Below are 21,314 nucleotides of genomic sequence, written 5' to 3'. Positions count from 1 at the left end.
GAAATCTCTGCCCGACTTTTGGAGTATTCACCATTTATTCCATATGACCAAAATAGAAGTTTCATCGCCCTTTCACAGACGAAACGACAACTCATAAATATACGGCGTACACCATTGGGGAGGGTCAGAAGGAAAAGAGGTTCCTGCGGTGGACTGAATTTAGACAGAGATGGACAAATCGGGGTTCGCCTTGGGTGGGTTTGGTTTCTCGTTTAATTATAGAGCTTAGCATTTAGCAAATCCACATGAATTACGCAACAAATAAATACACAATAATATGAAGTCCAGAGGGTTGGGGTTTTTCCCTCCCCCCCCTCAACCCCCTCCCTCCAACCTCCCCCCCCCCCATGCTGCATTTTCCTGCCTGGAGATTTCAGAGGATCCGTGCAAATCAGTGTGTGTCGTCGTCCCCCCCCCCCCCCTTAGCCCCCTCCTAAATCTATTCATTTCTTTTATATGCAAATAGTAATAAAACGATGCCATCCGCATTCCAAGGGAAGCGCAAACGCACCCCCCCCCGGCCCCTTTGCGGGGTTCAGAGATGCGTTTTAGGGGTTCCCAGTCTCAGCCAGGGTCAATACTTCCCCTCCCGAGCAGAGAGGGTAAAACCAAGGGCCAGAGCATCTTCCCTGCGCAGTTCCCCGCAAAGAGACCAGCAGTTTCCCTCTCCCATCAGGGCGAGCAGAGAGCGAAGCCGGGACTTTACAAAACTCACCGGGTTTAGGGCTTTTTATCTCTCCCCCCCCTTCTTATTTCCCCTTTTCTGCCCTTTTTCATCAGCTCTTTTTTCACTTTCCCTCTGAATATCGTGATTTTTAGAGCTGAGAGAACATCACCAGCTTCCCCGCGGATTCCTCTTTAAGCTTTCTGGTTATTTTGTCCTTTTCTTGGCAATTTCCCCCCAAAAACCAGCGCACAGGTTAGGACACTTAGTAGCAACCTAAGGAGCCATACACTAAATCTTTGCATGAAGCTAACAGCGGGGTTGGAGTTTCCCCCCCCCCATTTTTGCATACTAATAAGAGATCTCCTTTGTCTGAGGGATGCGTGAGGGTAAGGACCAGAGTCCAACAGCAGCTCCCTCCCTCCCCACCCCAAAAATCAAAGTTTCCTCAAGATAGCTTCCACCAGAAGCGATGGGAAAGGGAGGGGGGAAAGCATCAACAAGGGAAAAACCGAATCAAATCAAAGCAGGGGACCCCCCCCCCCATCTTCTGCAATCCCACCTAAAGAGCCTCTTTGCTTTTCAACTTGGAATCTTTCTTCCACTTCATCCTCCGGTTTTGAAACCAGATTTTGATTTGTCTCTCGTTCAGGCAGAGGTTGTTGGCGATCTCAATGCGCCTCCGCCGCGTCAGGTATCTGTTAAAATGAAACTCTTTCTCTAGTTCCAGAGTTTGGTAGCGGGTGTAGCTGGTGCGGGAGCGTTTCCCATCCGTTTCTGAGGGGGGAAAAGACATAAGAATAAAGGGCAGACACCGCATGGAAAACCAAAGCGATTTGGGGTAGATTTTAAATTGGTTTATTATGGTTTCTTTATACGGCAAAACCCGGTTACAAATCTAGAAGATACAGAAGTTTGCTGCGGGCACGCAGGGAGCGAAGTAGCCTGAAATCCTTCATCCCCCAACACCTTCAGCTTCCCAAGTCTTCCCCTTTCCCCTTCAAAGCTCAGATCAAACGCATGTAGATGAGCCAGAAGTGAACCTGTTTCCTCTCGAACAACAAGGAAGTGCACAAAGGAGGGAAATATCTTTTCTTGGGGATCTTGTCTTTTTATTCCCCCCCCCAACCTCGCAGCCCTGGGAAGGTGAAGGGGGAAAATCTCTCCAGGCTTTCCCTTCACCTTCGCTTCTGGTGTCTCTTTTATCAAAGCTCACCCTCAAAGAACATGTGTATTTCCAGTTATTTTTAACCCCCCCTTCCCAAAAAAAATGGAATATTGCCTTTTATACACGTTTTGTTTCTATGATCCAATTATGCCGTCATAAATTTGGGCGTATATAGCCTCTAAGCCTTTTAGTGGACAGTTTTACGAGCAATTGATGCCTTAGTCGTAAAATTTACGACCTCAGGTTTTTTATTATTTGCCCCGTATGGCCTATAAAAACCCAAGGCAAGGAAAAAAAAAAAAGGGGGGGAAAAAAAAAGAGAAAAAAAAAGATCCTGTGAAACAAAAAATCAAGAAGTGAAAGTTTTACCATGGCTCATGTGCAGTTTGGTCATCCAGGGGTAGATTTGTGGAGGTTGGTGCTGCTGCAGTTGGGGTCCTCCTTGTTGTGCTGTTTGCACCGGCTCGGCTTTGATTTCACCCGAGCTCTTAGATCTCTCCTCCAGCGCCGGGTTAGCGCTCTTCTGGTTGTAAATCCCGGGATTTAGGGATGCTTGGTCGTCTCTGGCTAAAGGATGCCCTGAAGAACCCATGACCGTGCAAGAAGGTCGCTCGGGGTTAGCTCGGGGGGCTGCAGACATGTCCGAGCCCAGGGAGGCGGCAGCCCCGGCGGAGGGGAGGGCGATGCTCGGGTCCGAGCCGCTGCCGCGGTACCTGGGCGGCGGGACCCCCGGCACACTTCCATAATTTCCATAACTTTGCATGGCATAGGCAGGAACGGGGGGACTTTGCTTATAAAACGAATTGGCGACGTAAGAACTCATGGCGGAGGAGGGGAGGCAAAAGATATAATAAAAAAGGGGGGGGGAATTTGGAGAGGGGGATCTTTTCCCTCTTCTTTTCCTCTTTTTTTTCTCCTTTTTTTTTCCTCTTTTTAATTTTTTCTTCCTTTTTTCTTCTGTGTTTTTTTCTCTTTTCCCCTTCTTTTCCTCTCCTTTTTTTCTTTTATCTTTTTTCCTCCTTTTTCCCCCCTCTTTTTTCCTTTTTCTTCTCTTTCCCCTTCTCTTCTCCTTCCTTTTTTCCCTCTTTTCCCCCCTCTCTCTTTTTTCGTCCTTTTTGTAATCCTTTTTTTCACTCTTTCCTCTTTTTTCCCCTCTTTTTTTTTCTCTTTTTTCCCCTCTTTTTCTTTTTCCTTTTTTTTTTTTTTTCTCTCCCCCCCCCCCCCCTTTTTTCCTCTTTTTTTTTTTTTCCGACCGCTTTGATTTAGGGTGATTTGTGGCCCTTTGAAGTTCAGGGGTGGGGGGGCCGCGTTTTTTGTTCCTCCTAAAGTGCAGAATTTATAGGTGGGGGGATTCTTCCCTTCTTTTTTTTTCACACCCCCCCCCTCCCTTCTCTCCGCGCTGCCCAAATATGGGATATTTAAGTGGCATCACGTGACGGCGCCGGCCACTCATCCATTTCCCGTGATGACCCCGGGGCGGGTTATCGATGGGCGCCCGCGGAAGGCGCCGGGGGTGCGCGGGGGAGCGCGGGCGGAGCGCGCCGCGGGACGGCGAGGCGGCAGCGGCACCTAGCGCTGCTCCGCGGCACCGCACCGCTCCGCGCCCCCCGCGGAGGGAGGGAGGGTGGTTGGCGGGGGGGGAGAGGAAGGTGGGGTGCAGCGCGCAGGCTGCCTCCGAGCTCTCTCGGCGCAACTCTCCGCGATTTTCAAACCCTTTTTAAATAGCCTGTGATTCCTGCGCGCGTTTTTGCGCGCTTCTTCCGTCTCAAAATAGCATCTGTAAAGGAAAATAACCCCCCCTTTTTTTTGGTGTTTTCGTTTATTTTTGCGTCTCTTTTCGGTGGTGCAGCCAGGAGGGGAGGCAGCAGCAGCGCGTTCCCTCCGCGGCATCTCGAATTCCTTATATTTTAAATGATTTTAGTTCTCAACCGCTGGCTGGGCAGGAGGCAGCGCAATCCCCGCGCTGTTTGCCGAGGTTTTGGGGCACGGTGGCGGCCGGGACGCTCCCGAGGGTTCCGCAGGGGCTGCTTCTTGGATGCGCCAAAGTTTACATTCCTGTTACCTTTCCCCCCCCCTTCTTTTTTGGGCGATTTATTGCTGCCAGAAGCCTGGATCTTCCTTGTCTGCTGCTGCCTGGAGAAACCAGCCCCTCTCTTCAAAGGGCACGGCGGAGGGGAAATAAATACCTTCAAATCTGAATTTCCAGCCCTCCCTTCTGCTGCGGATTGGGGAGGGGGTAAGGGGGGGTGAAGGGAGGACGGCCCCCCCCCCCAGACCGCTCTGCGCTTTGCCCCGCGGACCTGAGCGCGGTTTCTTTCTATTCCGTCTCCATTCACCAGCCAGAGAATGTCTTGAATGCGATGGGTGTTACATATCGCCTTCCTCCTTGCTATAGGCGCTGAATTACATACGTGTGGCTCTGGAGATATGTTTAAGTTTGTCTTTTTTTTTTCCCATTTTTTGTCTTTTTTTCCTTTCATTCCAACTGGTTTACACCCGGGGAGCCTCCTGCTCCCTGCCCAAGTCGTTACCCTCTTGCAAAACGCTCTTGGCTGCTGCTCGTTGGTGCTGTTTGCTTGTTTTCTTCCCTTTCAACAGACATTTTATGAGGGTTTTTTGCCGTCTTTCCTGCGCCTTGCAAAAATCGCCTGCACATTCCAGGCTGGAGACGAGCAAAGGATGGGCTGAAAAACCTCCCCAGGCTGCTTTTTTGTTGTTGTTGGGGGTTTTTTTCCTTCTTTTTTTTTTTCTTTCTTTCTCCTTTCTTATTATTTTTTTTTTCCTGGTTATGGCCACTTAACACCAAATCCTGGTTGTTTCATTAAAAATATCTCGAAGGGAACTAAGTTGCTTCCAGGGAAATATCACCCCTGGCTATGCGCTACCTATTGAACAGCCCAGTAAATATGAGAGCAGTGACAAAGAGGCGAGAAAAATGCAGATTTCTTTCATCCAGCCTTCGCAATGGTTTATCCGAGCCTGCGATCCACAGCAGCAGGGTTTGTTTCGCAGCGTTATATCCACAATTCCCGTCCTCCTAAGGATGACTTTCTGGATTAAAGTGACTTCCCCCCCCTCCCTGGAAAGGTTTATTGGGTCGAAATCAGTCGGGGGAGAGGAAGGAGGTGGGGGGGGGGGAGGAGATGTGGGTCCTTCCGCAGAGCTGGGGGAAATCTCAGCTGCGTAGAGCTCAAATGAAATCAAAATAGCCATAATAAAAAGAAGCAGAACCTTTGACCTGGTGTTTGACTGAGGAGGGTGCAATAAGAAATATATACTGGTTTGAACTTTGGAAATCCATTTTTAATCATGAAGCGAGAGGTATGGCATAGATTCCTGATGCCACCGAACAATACAGTAACAAGACCAGTTCAAGGAGACAAAGCAAAATGTATTTCCCCCCCCCCCCCCTTTTTCTTTCTTTTTTTTGGGGGAATACTCTTGAAAGAGAGAGGGACGAAGGAGGGAGGAGAAGGAGAGAGGGAGCTGATGCTTTCTTTTTCAGGAACAACACACAGAAGATAAGTGAACTTTCTAACAGGCTGTTATCAACACGCAAGGTTTCGACTGAAGCTCAGAGGCCATTCTATAAACTTTAAAAATAATATTCAGATTTTATTAAATACTCAACATAGTCCTCTGGACATGACCTTTATACATGAGGGTGTAACACAAGAATTGATTTAATTCTCTTTTTTTTTTTTTTTTTTGTCTCTTTTATTATTCCTTTATTATTTTTTTTCTTCCTTTTCTACCGCTATAGAACTCCATTCACTTTATACCGTGGAACATTACAGTGCTAAACATAAATATAAATACAGGTACCACAAACACAGTTAAAAATATTCACACAGAAACTGTCACAGTTTGTAGTATGCAGCGATGAGCCCAGGTATCTGCTTAAATACAAGGAGGATGCTCTTGAAAATGCGATATTTAAGTGGAAGGAGCTTTTGGCAGGGAAAATCTGATTTTTCACCAGGGGAGGAAGAGCTGCTCTGCCTGGGGGGGAGGAGAAGCGACTGGGCAGGGGCCGACCCGGCGCAGCGGAGGGTGGATGCCCAATTTTTTTTGAGGGGGGGGAGGAAGGGATGGGAGAGGAGGAGGAGGAGGAGAAGGGGTGTGTGGAGTGTGTGCGGCTTGAAACAGTCTTATCCCGAGATAGATAAATAGGCGATGGCGAGATGGGTGTGCGGGGGATGGGGTCACTGGGAGGGGGCTGTGTAGCGAGGGGGGGTGTCCACATTTCCACCTTAGACCTTAATTTTTTCACACCCCCCCCAATTATTATTATTTTTTTAATAATTTTTCTCTTTTTTCCTTTTTTTTTTTTTCTTTTTCCTGCTTTTTTTTTTTTTTTCTTTAACGTAGCCAAACATTGTGCCAGTGATAAATACGGGTCTGGAGGGGGGGTTGGAGAGGGGGGGTCCTGCCGCCGAGCTGTCACTTTTTCACTCCTTCTGCTTCTCCTCCTCTGTCTCTTCTCGCTTCTCCTCCTTGGCCAAGCTGTCGGCGGCGGCGGCGGCGGCCCCCCCCCCCGCCCCGGAGAGGGTTGAACTCAAATTACTTTCTTTTTTCCATTTCATCCTCCGGTTTTGGAACCAGATTTTAATCTGCCGCTCCGTCAGGCACAGAGCGTTGGCGATCTCGATCCGCCTTCGCCGGGTCAGGTACCGGTTGAAGTGAAATTCCTTCTCCAGCTCCAAGGTTTGATAACGGGAATAAATCTGGCGGCCCCGCCGGCGGTCGGCCCCGTAGCCCACTCCTAGGGATGCCGAGACAAAACAGACTAAAAATCGTCAGCCCGGGAGAACGCGGAGGGGGGCGGAAAAACACCCCGCACCCGCGCAACCCCTCCGCCCCTGCGCAGCCCCGCGCCCGCCCCGCTCCCCCTCCCCCCCCCACCCGCCTGCCCTTTTCCCAGCACCCCCCCACTATAAAAAAATATTAAATATCTCTCTTTTTTTTCCAATTAAATAAACGCAGCCTTTTCTCCCGGGTCATTTTCTCCCGGGATGCTGCTCCAACACCCTTCCCCCCCACCCCTTTTCTTTTTCCCACATTATTCCTGCCAATTGGAAGATTTGGGGGGGGGATGGGGGAGCTCCCCCCGGCCCCACTTCGTGCGGGGACCCCGCCACCGCCGCACTGCCCGCACCCGTCATTAAAACTTATTTTTACCCCGCTAATCCATTAAAACTTATTTTTACCCCGGTAATATTTTGTGCTTAACTCCCGAGCAGAGCTCGCTGCACTTTATTATAGATATTTTACACTCTCGAAGTCTTTTAATTAGAAAGAGCATAACAAGCCATATTTGCTTGCAACAACTTAACAAATAAAAGGCCTGTAGCTGCAACTGTGAAGGAGCTATATTATTGTTTTTATGGGGCCATAAAAAGTCGCTCAGCCTGTTCTGCTAGGGAGAAGGTCGTAAAGATGGTTCAGTTTATTTAATTTATATCTCCGAGCTGTAAAACTTACCACTGTGGGAGTTCATACGCTGCATCCATGGGTATATTTGAATGCTAGTTTTTTGTTCTTGCGAAGTGTTCCTGTTTTGGTCACTGGTAAAATCCTGTGCGATTGATGTCTGTGTATTATGTCCCATAGAATTTTGCCTGCAGCTAGAAAGCATGTCTTTTTCTTGGTAAAAAGCATTAGATCCATAGTCATAAGGTCCTCGGCTGGAGCTAAACACAACATTATCTTGCGGTGAATAAAAAGGAGAAGAATAAATCCGGTTTTGAGCAACGGCTGCTCCATAAGTAGAAAAATGCCTGACAGGGTCATAGGCAGTTGAATTGAGGGCTACGTTGGGAAGCACCTCTTGGCCACTGGTTAGATGGCAGGATAAAGATGGGTTTGTAAAATAGGAATTCATATCGTCCTCTACACCTGGCTGTGTGATTTCTTTAATATTTATTTCTGTCTCCAGTTTGTAGTCTGAACTAGATTGTTATAGGGAAGGCTCTGCTCCAGGACAGACAAAATGACAAAGTCAGCTGACCCGGGGGGAGCCAATGGGGAGGCGGGTGTCAAAAAGGGAAAAAATTGCTTTTGCTTCTGTTGATTCCCTAGTTGAAACTAAGTGGGCATGGAAAGTAAGTCCTGCACCCCCAAACCCCCCCCAGCACCCCCGGGGCGCCGGGGGATGGGGAGGATGCGGTGGGGAGGGGAGCGCTCCTGGGCTGGGGATCCTGCTTGTGGCTGAAGGGGGGAAAAGTGTGGGAGGGGGGCAAATTTCTTAAGCCAGGCTTAACTTTTCCCTCCCCCCCCCCTCCTTTTCTCCTTCACCCCCCTTTTCTGCTAATGGTCACTGAGGTTTGGAAGCACCGTCTGTGTGTCTGAGCGTTATGGGGCTTGTGCTTTGGGGTTGTGGTGTGTGTTGTTGTTGTGTTGGGTGGGTTGTTTTAAGCAATGTTTGCTTAATATCTTGTAATAAAATAGCTCAGAATTCACAGTAATAAATCTCAGATGTCCACAGAATATTAAGCCATAAATTACCCTCTGGGTTGTGTTTTTTTTTTTCTCTCCTTCTCCTTCTTGTTCTTATGTGGCATTGGTCAATATTATGGAATCAAACGGTTGTGTTCCTGATGAGAAAATATTACATAAAGAGAGGGGGGAAAACATGGCGACTTCTGAATTGATAACGTGTTTCAGAGCCTTCCCAAAGTGTGTCTTGGGGAGGGGAGAGAGGGGGGAAAGAAAGACATCCAGCAAAGCAACACCCAACCTTGCAAACTCACGTTAGCCTGGAAGTTAGATTTCTCCTCGAGTTTGACATTTCTCCCCTCAAACGTTTCCCTGTTCATTCTCAAAGCTGGAGGATATTTACATTTTCAACTACAACAGCAGCAAAAAAAAAAAGAAGGAATAAAAGCAATAAAAATTAACCAGAGCGTTTCTGTTTGGAATGGGGAGCCTGGGCTGGGGACGCAACCTCGTGTTGGTGTTTGCAGCAATTTATAGTTGCAGATATTTACAACTGATTGGGAAACTTCTCCTGCAAATATTTAGTTAGATGAAAGGGAGGATTCTACCCTATCTTCTCTGGGTAGATTGCACCTAGACCTAATTGAAATGAAGACAGCTAATCTAATTTTAATTTCAATCTAGAGCCATAAATTGCCCCTTAAATGTAAAACATACCTGCTGATCTGTAAATATTGCGAGGTATCTTTATCATTCTGGTGGCTTGCTATTTAAAAATTCAATTATGGCAGGGAAACCCTGGCCTCCTCTCTGTTGTTGCTGGGGGTTTTCTTTCAGCCTCCCTCGTGTCCACGTTTTCATTTTAAACGGGAGGGTGCGGGGGGCTGGGGAGAGGAAGGTTTGTGGGTGCACACTCCAAACCTGAGAGCTATTTGTGTGTCTTCCTCTCAATCAATAGCCTTAATTCTTTTGATTTTTTTTTCTTTTAGCGATGTATCCCTAAAAGATTTTAGCTGACAAAGAAGGGTTGGGGGGGTGGGTGTATATTTTTTTCCCCAGCTATAACAGGAACCCGGATGCCAACGGATTTTATGCTCTTTTTCCTCTGTGTAACAAAGCAAAGTAATCAATGGTAGCAATAAAACCATAAACGAGACTACAACTGAAAAAAAAAAAGCTCGTGTATTCATCTTCTATAACGTTAAGGCTTCCCCTGAGTGTCACTAGGGGAAAAAATAAAGTTTCGAACCAAAAAAGGGGAGAGCTAGAAGTGTGCACCATCTTCTTTAGCATGGGAACCTCGCTGGCTCCCACCTAGGGCTGCCCAACCTGGAGCAGACACAAGGCTCATCTGCATGGGGGAGATTTACAGGCGGTTCCCCCTCCCCAAAAAAGCCAACTTCAGTTTGCTTTCGTTTCCCTTTTCTCCCTCTCCCCTTTCCCAAGAGCCTGCCCGGGCATTTGTGGAGTCAAAGAAAGGCGAAAATAAAGAAACTAAGAAAGAAATGCGATTACTGGGGGGATTATGAAGAATATTTTGATTTTTTACTGCTTTCTGCTGAGATTTGAAACCCCCACCCGGGGAGGGGGAAAGAGCTGGGGAGCAAAGGGGGTGCTGTAAAACAAGTAGCCATGGGCACCTCTCCTCTGAGCCCAAGTCCTTTCAGAGCAGGGTTTCTTTGGAAACCACTGACCAGGCAGGCTCCTTCCAGATATTAAATTGTTGCAAAGGTCCAACACATGGGCTGGAGGGAAAGGAGAATGGATGAGGGCTTTGCAGTTATTGGCGTGTTGTCTTACCTTATGTATTGCTTACAGCCCGATGTAATTTGGCGAGTAAATTAAAAGGAGCTACAGCTGGATGGGTTGGACCTTTGCTGGGGGGAGTTGCACCTATGGAAGGGTATTGATTCCCTTGCCAAAGTTTGGAGGAGTCGCTGGAGAAGCTCCTTTGGGGGGTGGGGAAGTATTTTCTTTTTATTTCTTATTTTTATTTTTATTACTATTTTTTTTGCCCCCCTCCCTTTTTTCTTTTCTATTTTGTGTAGGTGCTCGGGGCTGTTGTATCGAGAGACCTGTGTGATAACCGTGTGACTAGGAGTCGAGAAAGTTAAGTGTTTTATTACTTCTCTAAACAGAGGGCAAGTCTTAAAAGTCTGGTCGATTTATAGTGAACAGAAACCAGCTGCCGTAGAGAAACTTAAAATAGAATCCTCTCCCCACGCTGAAACCCAGGTTTCTGGGGAGAAAAGGCAGAGAAAGAGGAGGGGGGTGAAAAACAAAAATAGAGCATAACCACCCCAAATACAAATGAGGCATCATTAAAGTGTGTTTTACTCATTGCCTCACGTTTTGAATGCACTGGATATATATTATTTTTCCCCCCATTGATATTTTCTAGCAGTTTGGGGATTTCTCGAAAGTATTTCATCACGCTATGTCACTACCAAAAAGGTATTTATTTTTTCCCCCATGAAAACATGTAGAGGGAATATGTGGGGCGCTTTCTGGTTAAATTGGTCTGCAAACAATTATGTAAACTCATCAGCAGAAGCAAGAACAGATGTTTTATTTAAAGTGCTACACAGCAGTAGAAATATGTACAAGTCTTCGAGTAGCTCTTTAATAGGAGTTGCTCTTTGTTCCCAGAAAAAGAAAAGCGCCCATAGAAATCCGAAATAACATTCACCACTCATAAGCTATATTCTTCCCCCTCCCTCTTCTTTTTCTTCCCTCTCCCCCCACTGATGCCCACACAGAGAAGGGGGGGGGGGGGGGTGCTGAGGATAAAATAGAAAGAAAAACGTGTCGGGAGATTTCCTTCCCCCCCGCTCCCAGCTATAATTTGCGAATTGATGAACTGATTTAGGGGAAGAAGAGGAAAAAAAAAAAAGGGGGGTTAAGAAAAAAAATGCGATCCCAACACATGTGTTTTCTATCCCCCAGTAATTACTGAAAGGAAACAAATCCAAATCGGTGTGTCCCCCCCTTACCCCTCCCTCCTTGAACCGCCTGCAGACACCGCTACTGGCAGCGGGGGGGTTGGAGTGGGGGGGTTCCTCTTTTCTTCCCTTTCCAGCCACGTTGCCCACTCGAGGCTGATCCCTGCGTGGAGCAAGAGATGGGGCTCCACACACATCCCCCCCACGCGTGTCATAGTAGGGGGGTGGGAGGTGCTCACCCGCTCAGGGGGTATGGATCCACTATCCCCCCCCCTTAAAAATTCCAATTATTCAAGCAGGATGAGTGTTTTTTTGCTGTAAACTGCCGTAAAAATGCATCTTTGGCAATGCACTGAAGGGGGAAGACCCTTAATCTTGACCCCCCCACCCCTAAAATACCCACACCTATGCGTGTACAAGGCCCATGCACACACACATACATACATACATACATACATACACACACACACACACACACACACACATCCCCCCATATGGCCCTGGGGCTGCGCGCTCCCATCTGATTAAATCCTCGAAGCTCTTAGAGGTAAATACAAGCGATGCCATTAAAAGCCTTTTTATTTAAACTGATTTCACCTTGTATCTGGGATCTCTGCCTCCCCCCTCCCTTTTGCCTTCCTTTTTTTTTTTCCCCCCTTTTTTTTTTAACTTGACATTTATGGCACACGTGAGTCCTAATTATTTATTTGGGTCTTTCGCTGGGAATTTATCCCTGCTCTTTACAACAGGGTTTTCCTCTTCAAATATCGCTCTCCTTTTTGCTGGAAATAGGGCTTAAAAATCAAAGAAATCCAAAATAAAATAGGGGTAACAACACCCCTCATAAAAAAGGAGAAGAAGAAAAGGGGGGAAAAAAGGGCAACAACAACAACAAACTCGTGGTTTATTTACCTCTCCCCAGCCTGAAATGGCTTCGCATTGTTTTGGAGCCATCTCTATTCTCTGTAATTACAAGCCCGGAGTCAGAGTCTGAGCAGCTCTTAATTAAAAAAAAAGAGGAGATGAAATCTCTCCTTCCTCTGAATATTCCTTATCCAGAGCTTTGGAGCCTATTTAAAGTTTGATTCCTTGCTGCAGACACCGCGTGGGGGAGAGGGCGGCCTATTCGGGGAGCTTGATTTGATAATTGAAAGGCATTTTCTGCACCGAGATGCTCAGGGCCATAATTCGCGACAGCACCCACTTTCCCCCTATACCTCCCCAAGAAAAGAGGCTGCAAAAAAACACAACCAGCGCCGGGTTTGCTGGTTTTTTCCCCCCAACGCAAACGGCAGCAACCCCCTTTTTTAGCCTAGGTGAATAAAGAAGAGTATTAACCACCCCGCGCACCGCCCGTAGAGTTGCCCAGACGAGTCGTTCTTTCGCCTTTTCCTATTGTTTTCTTTTTTTGTAGCTTTTCTTTTTTCCTTTCTTTATATATTTTTTTTATAGCGTGGTGAAGGGAAATGGCCTTAAACGTGTTCTTGTTGCCTTCATTTTATTCCCAGAGTTGCTTTGGGGAAAGTGCACCAAAAGTTCAGGGCGACTCCCTTCAAGTTGCAACGCTCAAGAAAAAGAGAATATAATAATGATAATAAAGGGGGAGGGAAAAAATACAGGGGGTTTTCTCGCTTGCAGAGCCTCCCCGTTGCTGCACACGTTTGCAGGGGTTGGAAGGGTGGAAAAAAAAGAGAGAATTCTGGCAATTGTCAAAACACATGTCTGCTAACCAGGAAGCCGGGAGGTGTGTGGGGAAGAGAAATTAATCTGTTCCTACTTCTGAAATGTATCCCTCTTCTTTCTGCCGAGGCTTGAAAGCGCTTTTTGACCCTTTCAAGCCTTTATTTGCCTTATTTCCCCCCCCCCCCCGCGTTTACATCGCGACGGGTGGAGGGGTTTGATTCCCAAATATTCTTGTTTTTTAATGGAGGGGGGGTGGTGGGGGGGTGGTGATTTATTTCATGATTTTTCTCCTCCCCAGATTTATTGGCGAATCTCAGCCCAACAAAAGAAGGCAGCACCGAAATCTCCCCGCGGAAACGGGACTCCGCTGGGTCTTAAATTACCAAGTAACCACGTTGCAAAAAGTTAACAGCAGCGAAAAAAGCCGGGAGAGAACCCCCTGGCCCCCCTTCCCCTGCAACATCGCCTCGGTTGTATTTAATTCGCTGATTAAATGCACTTCGGAATAAATCTCGTCAGGGCTGGGAAGAGGAGCCCCAAAACCCCTAGGAAAATAAGACTAAAAATCATATTTTAAGGGGATGCAGACCCGCGGAGCGGTGCTTTGTTTATAGGGAGGTGTCTGGCGGCTGCGGAAACATTCCTGGTGGCTCCTTGGTTAGAAGTAGGAATAAATGGGGATTTTTCATTCAACCGCATTCAGGAAAAGAGCTTTTTTCCCCTAAAACCGGGCTAAAACCTGCTCAGGTAGCAGGTAGCAACTTTCCCTTGGAAAATATAAAATAATTCAAAAAGAAATCTCTGCTTTCCAGCTTTTAATTAATATTTATATATTAAAACAGTGTCTTTTTTTCGTGCTGGATTGAAAATATTCCCTAAAATCCCTAAAATTAAAAAGAAGTGAAAAAGTGACGCGGCCGCTCGTGACGTCACACCCGTCACGGACACGACTTCGTGGCGTAATATTCTCGAAAGTGACGTTTTGCTGCACCCACAGGCACTTCTGTGGTGTAGGTCTGTACGTAAAGATACGCGGAGGTGCAATTACTTCCGCGGGGTGTTAGAGATTAAAAATCGAAAGGAGTGGGATGTTATTGCGTTCTGCAAGGGTAACTCGGGAGTGAAGAATTGTTGTCATTAACTATAGGCAGTTTTATCCTTTATTCGTCGCAGATATGAAGGCAGAAATTTAATCATAGGTAGCTCGGAAAAAAAATAATTCAGGAAACAATAATAGTTGCCTTAATGATGGTTTTTTTAGAGGCGATCACTTAGGCAGAATTAAACTATATATTTGGAGACAACCTCTTGAGCACTTTGTGGAATTTATACATTCGCATCGTCTTTAATCGAGCAACAATTTAATATTTCAGGATTTGCTTAAATACACTCATATTTTCAGGGGGGAAAAGACCGTTCCCGAGTTGATATGCCTTATCTATTTTTATGAGTTCGCGTACATTGGGATGATTGAAACCCCGGGAACACGGAACGAAAGGAATAAAATATGTGTGTATATATATAACAAAAACAACCCCCAAACCGCCTTGAATTAGTCGAAAGTGTAAGTGAGGAGTTTCAAACGGCTTTGGGAAAGTTTGGGGCTGGGGAAGGCGGGGAGGGGGACACGTCTCAATGTTAAAGGTACTAAAAGTTCTTTGCGAAGTGATTTGTTTTATGGCAGGAGAGTCTTTTGCAGGGCTTTGCACCCCCTTCTAGCCGGGGGGGGGTGTCCTGCTCCCCCCCACCCTGTCCCTGTACTCCTTCCGTCGCAATTACACCCAGACAGAGGGAAGGGGGGGGGGGGGGGGGAAGGCACCAAATTGTAAAGAATTGCAAGTTTCTGTCACTTGGTGGCAGTATACAAAACAAGTAAACAAAACCGGGATGAAATTTAAACACTCTAAGGGGGTGGAAAGGCAAAGGGAAAGGGGGGCCCCACCTGTGGGACAGACCCCTGGCCCCCCTCTCCCCTTGGACCTCGTTTGGCGCGGATCTTAGGGGGGTTTAGGGTGGGTTTTGGGTGGTTTTCGGTGTTTTTTCTTTTCCTTTCGCCTTGCTCCCTGTCTTCCTCCCCCCCCCCCTTTTATTTTTCCCCTCCCCGCCCCCCATTGATACGCGGGGTCTTTAGTCTGGGGACAAAGACTTTTACAGCAAGGTGTGTCCCCCTGCGACAAAAGCGACCCGAGCAGCCTGTCCCCTGCAGACTGCGGCCAGACACCGCAATTTCGGGATTTCTGCCTTTTATTGTGTTTGTGTCTGGGGAGGAAAGGGGGAGGGAGGAGGCGGGGGGGAGACGGGGCCGCTTTTCGCCTTCCTTGTCTTCATCGCCTTCCTTCTCCTCAGCATCTTCCTCCTCTTCACCACCTTTCCCCCCCCCCCCGTCCGAGGCTAGAGGTCACACCGTTCCTCCCCCCGCGTAATAAAATCCCCCGCTCAAATTTTGAGGTGCTTCTGTCCCAGTTTCCTCCCAAATCCCGATCCACACTTTCGTCTCCCCGCGGCCACCTCAAATCCGATGGGAAAGGCCTTCTATTTTTAATTATTCTTATTACTTTCAGCCCTGACCTCAAACACCACTACTGAAAATTGAGTATATTTTTTTTCCACCCCTTTTTTCGCTATTTTTTCCCGGAGAGGGCGTGCTGCAGAGATTAACCCCCCGCCAACAATAGTAACACGATCTGCAATTATCCCCAAAATCAAATTCTTAATCCCACGATGTTACGCATGGTCTTCTCCCGAAATATATTTCCCCCTTCTATGACTAATTTTGTTATCTCCTTTCGTCTCTTCCTCTCCTCCACATGCCGAGTTCTGCACATTTATCTCTCGAGGAGAAAATAAAGAGAAAAATAAAGACAAAACCCCCAAAACCCAAACCCTTTTGCTACACAGAGCTCCGGGTAGAAATACAGGCCCCCCCAATCATATTTATTGGGGATATAACCACAGGGATCTAGGTCTAAGCATTAGCACCTACCGCCGTGGCGGTTGCCTCTATATATCATATATTATTTCTGGTGGGTTTGGTTAATTCGTTCCCCAAACCGAAATTCCTTCACACGACAAGTTGGGAAATCGCTTCTTTCTAATCATTTCTTTGTAGTTACAGGTTTTTCCGGGCTCTTACAACACGGCGGATTCGCCATAATAAACCACCCACACGTTCCTGCTCTCTATTTAGATATATTTGATCGTAACACGCTTTTATAGACGAGGAGATAAAAGCCCATGCGTGGGGCAGATCGTATCAAACGGGTTCACGGTCGGGAATAAACGTGCGAAATGTGGCCGCGTTCGAGGAAACCGTGATTTTTCCCCTGTTGCATAGATTGTATTTATGTCCTTCCTAGGCTCGTACTCAACACCTCGGAGTAAATCCCCTTTCTAAATAAATTAGGAAGCTCTAATTTTATGTAAAATTTTCTGTAGTATCCTGATTTTATTTTGCTTTTTCCTCACCGATTCCATTTGCCCAAGAAAATCTGTTCTGTCCTGAAATCCGTGTCAATAACACGCGGCGCTTTTCCTTTAACCCGCGGTACAAACAGCAATTTATTTCCTCTGCTTTAAGCCAGGGTTTAAAAATAATACTAAATAAATCTCGGAGAATATAAATCATTCTGTTATTCCCGCTCTACATCCTAAAAATGTTTCTCAGTATTACGAGGGACTGAAGGGTGGCGGTGATGGAAGGGAAAGGAGAAAAATCAATAGATTTTAAAGTTGATTTGGGGGGTCCGGGCCTGGCGCTGGAGGTTTAAGGCGGGAGCCGGGGCTCGGAAAGGGGAAGCAGACGGATTTCAGCCTGAAAACAATAAAAGATCCCATTTCTGTAATCATGTGGTTCCAATAAACACTCATTGTTTGCTCATAAAATGTCTTTACGACTGGCCGCGGTACAGGCAGCGCCTCCACACAACGGTCTCCCGGCGAACAAAACCAAGGCAAACTCGGCTCTTTTCCCCCTTTATCCCTCCCACCCCCGCACCCCATCCGCGATCCCCTATTTATTACATGCTCGGAAAATGAAAATAAGCGGCGGGTCCGCACGTTGCTTCAAATGCAAAGCCGGAATAAATCTATACATTAAAAAATCCCTTTTCTCCAATCGATAATTTCCAGCCCCAAAGGCAGGGCAGGGTTTTACCAGATTCTTGAAAGAAAAGGGAAGACAACTTTGGAAACTTGGCTTTCTCTTTTTTTTTCCCCTCCCCCCCCCCCGCCCCACATATATATATATATATATTTGTAATTAAATTTAACACAGTGCCACCGGAAACCACCCCAGAACTTCATCAACAGCTTTCGCTAATTAACCTCTGCCAACGCGCTCTGGAAATTAAAATCGAGGAGGCCATTTTCATTTAACACCCACCAGAAAACAACAACCACCACCAAAAAAAGGGGGGGGGAAGCAGCAAGGCAGAAAATGAGGCCCCTACCTCCAGCACCCCCCTTGCGTCTCCCAAATCCCCCCTCCCGCAGGCGGCCACACACTAAGGAACCCCCAAAATCGCTTATAATAAGCCAGAAAATTGCCATCGACTCTGCCACCCCTCCCCCACGGGGTTTATTTAATGTCCGTCCCTATATATGTGTACATCCACCCTATACGTGCACAGGCATCACCAGCAGCAAATCTCTGCTCCTACACACCCTCATTATTATAATATATACTTTTTATTATTTTAACACAGCGAATTGATCAAGAAAGACAAAAGAAATACAACCTCGAGAGGAAATGAAGTCACTACATTAAATATATATATATGTATCTTTACACGGCATGGGTGTATACAGGGAGATAGATAAGATTAGATGATGGATGGGTAGGTGGATGGATAGGTAGAGGGGGAGGTTAGCAGGGGAAGGGTCACGCTTTAAATCTCACCCGTTAAACCTGAATTAAAGTTGCTGGAGGAGAAGAGGGGGGGGGGAGAGAAAAAGAAAGAAATAAATAAGAATAAAAATCAGGGAAAGGGGTGGGACTTGCATGTAAATAAATTACAAAAGCCAACACAGTGTTAACCACTTCGCAGGAAAACCAGAGCGCTGCCGAACATTAGCACTGATATTAGATTTTACGACGGGGAGTCCAATTGCTCCTTCACAAAGCGGCGGTGGGAGATTCCATAAAACTTAATCAAATCCAATAGAATTCAATCAAATCCCATCAAACCCTATGAAAACCCTTTTTTTCCCGAAGAACTTTACACCCGCCCGGATGGAAAAGGGAGTGAAAAGGGGGAAGCTCTTGGGATGCAAAGAGTTGATTGTTAATCACATCGCGCTTAATATTAATTAGTCGCCGCGGGAGCGAAGCGCGCAGCCCCGCGGAAGACTCGCAGGCCGCGGCCGGCGGCCCCGGGGTTGGGTGATTGTTACGTGGGGTGGGGTGTTTGGGGGGGGAGATGCAAGGGGGATGGGCGCACAAGGCCGAGCCTAGTGTACACAATTAGCACCGCAGCTCATTAAATATGGCACTGCCAGCAGGCTCGGCAGCCCCACCCGCGCAGCGCCGGGCCGGCTCCTCCGCGCATGCGCTTCCCCCCCCCCCCGTATTATTATTCTTTTAAAGGGAAAAAGTTACAAGGATTATTTTTCCATCGGTCCATATATATATATATTTATTTTTCCTTTTCCTCCCCTTTCCTTCCCCCTACCCCTCACCCTTCCCCACCCCCCAGCGCCCCCCGACCTGCCTCCCCGCACCCCGAATATGACATCAGCAACAGCAAATCCCCTTTTTTTTCTCTCCCCCCCCCCCCCCCCGAATTAACTGCATTTCTGCCGCCCCGCAGCAGCTTTCCCTCATATCCAAGCTACACCCCTCGCTCGCACAACGATGCATCATTATCCTTAACACCCGGGCTATGGATCATTAGTTACACATTTTAACCAATAAGGGAACACTTACCAGAGGCTCCTGTCTCCCCCTCTCCCTCTCTCTCACACTCTCTCTCTTTTTTCTCTGTCTCTCCCTCTTTCTGATCCACTGGCGCTGCAGCTCAGCTCCACAGAAACATTAAAAAAAAGGAAAGAAAAGGGAAAAAAAAAAACAACAAAAGAAAAAACACACAAAAAAAGGGGAGAAAAATATGGAAACAAAAGCAAAACAGATCTTCTCTGGTTGGGCAAGAGATGGGGGAAGCTGGAGGAGGAATCTGTCTCTCTCTAGGGTTTTTTTTTGGGGCTGAAAAAAAAAAAAAGGTATTTACAACTGCTTGTGCCCCCTCATCATCGCATCCTGCAAAGGAAATGCATTGCGTTTTGCCCCTAGGGGTGGGGAATAGGAGGCGGCAACCAGACGCAGCAGTAAACTCATTAATGCCAAAATGCCCAAAGCAACCAAGAATTCCAACCCCAAGGAGACGGGGAGGGGGGAAAAAAAGAAAAAAAAAAAAAAAAAAAAAAGAAATCTCGATTTTTTTTTTAAGCCGAAAAAAAAATTAAAATAATAAAAATCATCATCATCACGCTAATAATTGGGGGGGGGGGAAATACCATCCTACCCCTGGCACTGCTTGGACTGTTAAAGGAAAGACTACTGCGAAAGAGTCATAAGAGAAACCACAATAAAAAGTTCACGTTCATGGATGGAGTCCACATGACTTCCTGTGGCCAATCCAACTTGTGATTCAGTCGTAAACTTTTATTGCTCAGCTGTAAATTTTCTGCAAACAACCAGGAATGCGTTGCATTTTTTTGTGACGAGTGCAAATGCTCTCGTCTGTCGCCATGTTTATACAATTCCCTTCTAATATTCCCATTTTTTCCCCCCTCCGCGCCCCCCCTTTTCCCCGTCCCCCCCTTTTTTTAATCCTTTAAGCCACCGCGTTAATATAAAGCAGGGTGCAGGCTGATTTTTTTCCTTTGAAACACAGATTCGGTTTAATTTGATGATTATTTGCAGCTCAGGTTAATTCTCAGCGTTTATTTTTTCTTTAACTAATGAGATTTGGCCTTTAGCGCTAAGAATTATTAGTCTCCATGTTCATAATTAATTTGGGGGGGGCGAATAGGAAAATATCGAGGAATAAGGGTAGTGGGGGTAAAACTGGAGCAGACTGGCTTTGAGAAAGACATATATTAAATGAGGAGAGCATGTTAATTTGAAAAGCATTTAATTAATAATCAAGGACAATGAGCTCGAGAGAAAGAAAGAGGGGAAATGGGAATTTCGGAGCCCCCCGGGTTTTCCTGCCCAGACCCTCACTGCAAAGGGTGTGTCCGCTGCAAATGAAACCGTCCCAGGGCAAAAAATGTCCCTTGTCCCCCCCCCCCCAAATACCCCTCCAACCTCCACGCCCCACTCCACCCCCCCGCAGCACTCCGTCTGCCCACCCCAGCCCTGAGGGGGGGCACCTGGAACTGTCCGAATTACACCCAAAACTTGAGCCAGAGGCGCGGTATTGACCCCGAAACTCTTGCATCCCCTTTACCAAATCTCCCCAAGCCACCCCGCTTTACGATTTGCCGGTGGGACCCCCACATCCATGATTTTCCAGCATTTCCATCTTGGTTTTCTACGCTATTTTTTGCTCCAGCAAGCCCCCCCCCCGCCTTTGTTTTCCCATGCCACCGTGTCGGGGATGCGATGCTAAAAGGCGGAATTTGATTTGATTCTATTTTGATGTCGACTATTTTGATTTTTGCCCACTCCCCACCCCAAGCCGAGAGAGGGGGCCCTGTAGACGGCTGGAAAATATGGATTTGGAAGGGAAGCGACATTTTTCCACCGTGTAGAGGCCTGCTTTTGGAGGCCCCCCGCGAACCACAACTGGTGGAAAGAGGCAACCGCAGAGCCCAGCCTACTCAGATGGGCTCCTACACACCAAACCCTGCAAGGAGCCTTGCTGCTCCTCTTCTCCTTCTGCAAAGAGAGGGATATCTTTATTTTCCCCCACACCCCTCCCCATCCCTAAATATCAGCTCCTACGGCTGCGCTCCCGCATCCTGAAAAATACATTTTACCGCGTTTTGCCCGCTCTTTTCCACAGACAGAACCATTATTAATTTTTTTCAGGTATTTCCACGCCTTAATTTCATTTTAATTGAGGAAAATAAACCAAAAGGGGGAGGTGGAAGGGGGGCACTCACTCACTGCCTCTTTAATTTATCTATTTTTTCTCCTCCTGGCTGGATGCGTGTCTGTCTGCCCAAACAACACAAAGGTTGCAATACAACCGGATGGAAGGGAAATTACTTTATTCACTTTACAAACCACCAATAAATTTTATAACAGGTAGTTAAAAGTTACGAGGGGGGAAACTACGACCACAACAGCTTCCCAAACACAATGGAGATCCCATTTTCCAGCCAGCAGACAAGATAATAAATTCCATAATGTGAAGAGGAAATTTTGATCCTGGCAGGCAGAAAGTAACCTGGGCACACATTTGCTAAAGGAGGG

The 21,314-nt window shown here is 46.9% G+C and overlaps 2 protein-coding genes across 2 annotated transcripts; both read right to left on the bottom strand.

Annotated features, from left to right (window-relative positions):
* Positions 1-1,226: 1,226 nt before the first annotated feature.
* Positions 1,227-3,689, bottom strand: HOXC5 (homeobox C5; the record flags this gene model as incomplete). Its single annotated transcript, XM_080635267.1, has 2 exons — positions 2,202-3,689; positions 1,227-1,441 (listed from the first exon to the last, which is right to left on the bottom strand). The coding sequence occupies exons 1-2, from the start codon at positions 2,653-2,655 to the stop codon at positions 1,227-1,229; spliced, it is 669 nt and encodes a 222-aa protein (XP_080491393.1). The 5' UTR covers positions 2,656-3,689.
* Positions 3,690-4,983: 1,294 nt separating this feature from the next.
* On the bottom strand, positions 4,984-7,716 carry HOXC6 (homeobox C6; the record flags this gene model as incomplete). Its single annotated transcript, XM_080635480.1, has 2 exons — positions 4,984-6,597; positions 7,317-7,716. The coding sequence occupies 2 exons, from the start codon at positions 7,714-7,716 to the stop codon at positions 6,284-6,286; spliced, it is 714 nt and encodes a 237-aa protein (XP_080491606.1). The 3' UTR covers positions 4,984-6,283.
* Between the last annotated feature and the right edge of the window lie 13,598 nt (positions 7,717-21,314).

The sequence above is a fragment of the Psittacula echo genome (genome assembly GCF_963264785.1).
Source record: "Psittacula echo genome assembly, chromosome: 27".
In the NCBI taxonomy this organism is placed as follows: domain Eukaryota; kingdom Metazoa; phylum Chordata; class Aves; order Psittaciformes; family Psittacidae; genus Psittacula; species Psittacula echo.
This window is presented reverse-complemented; position numbering and strand designations above follow the sequence as displayed.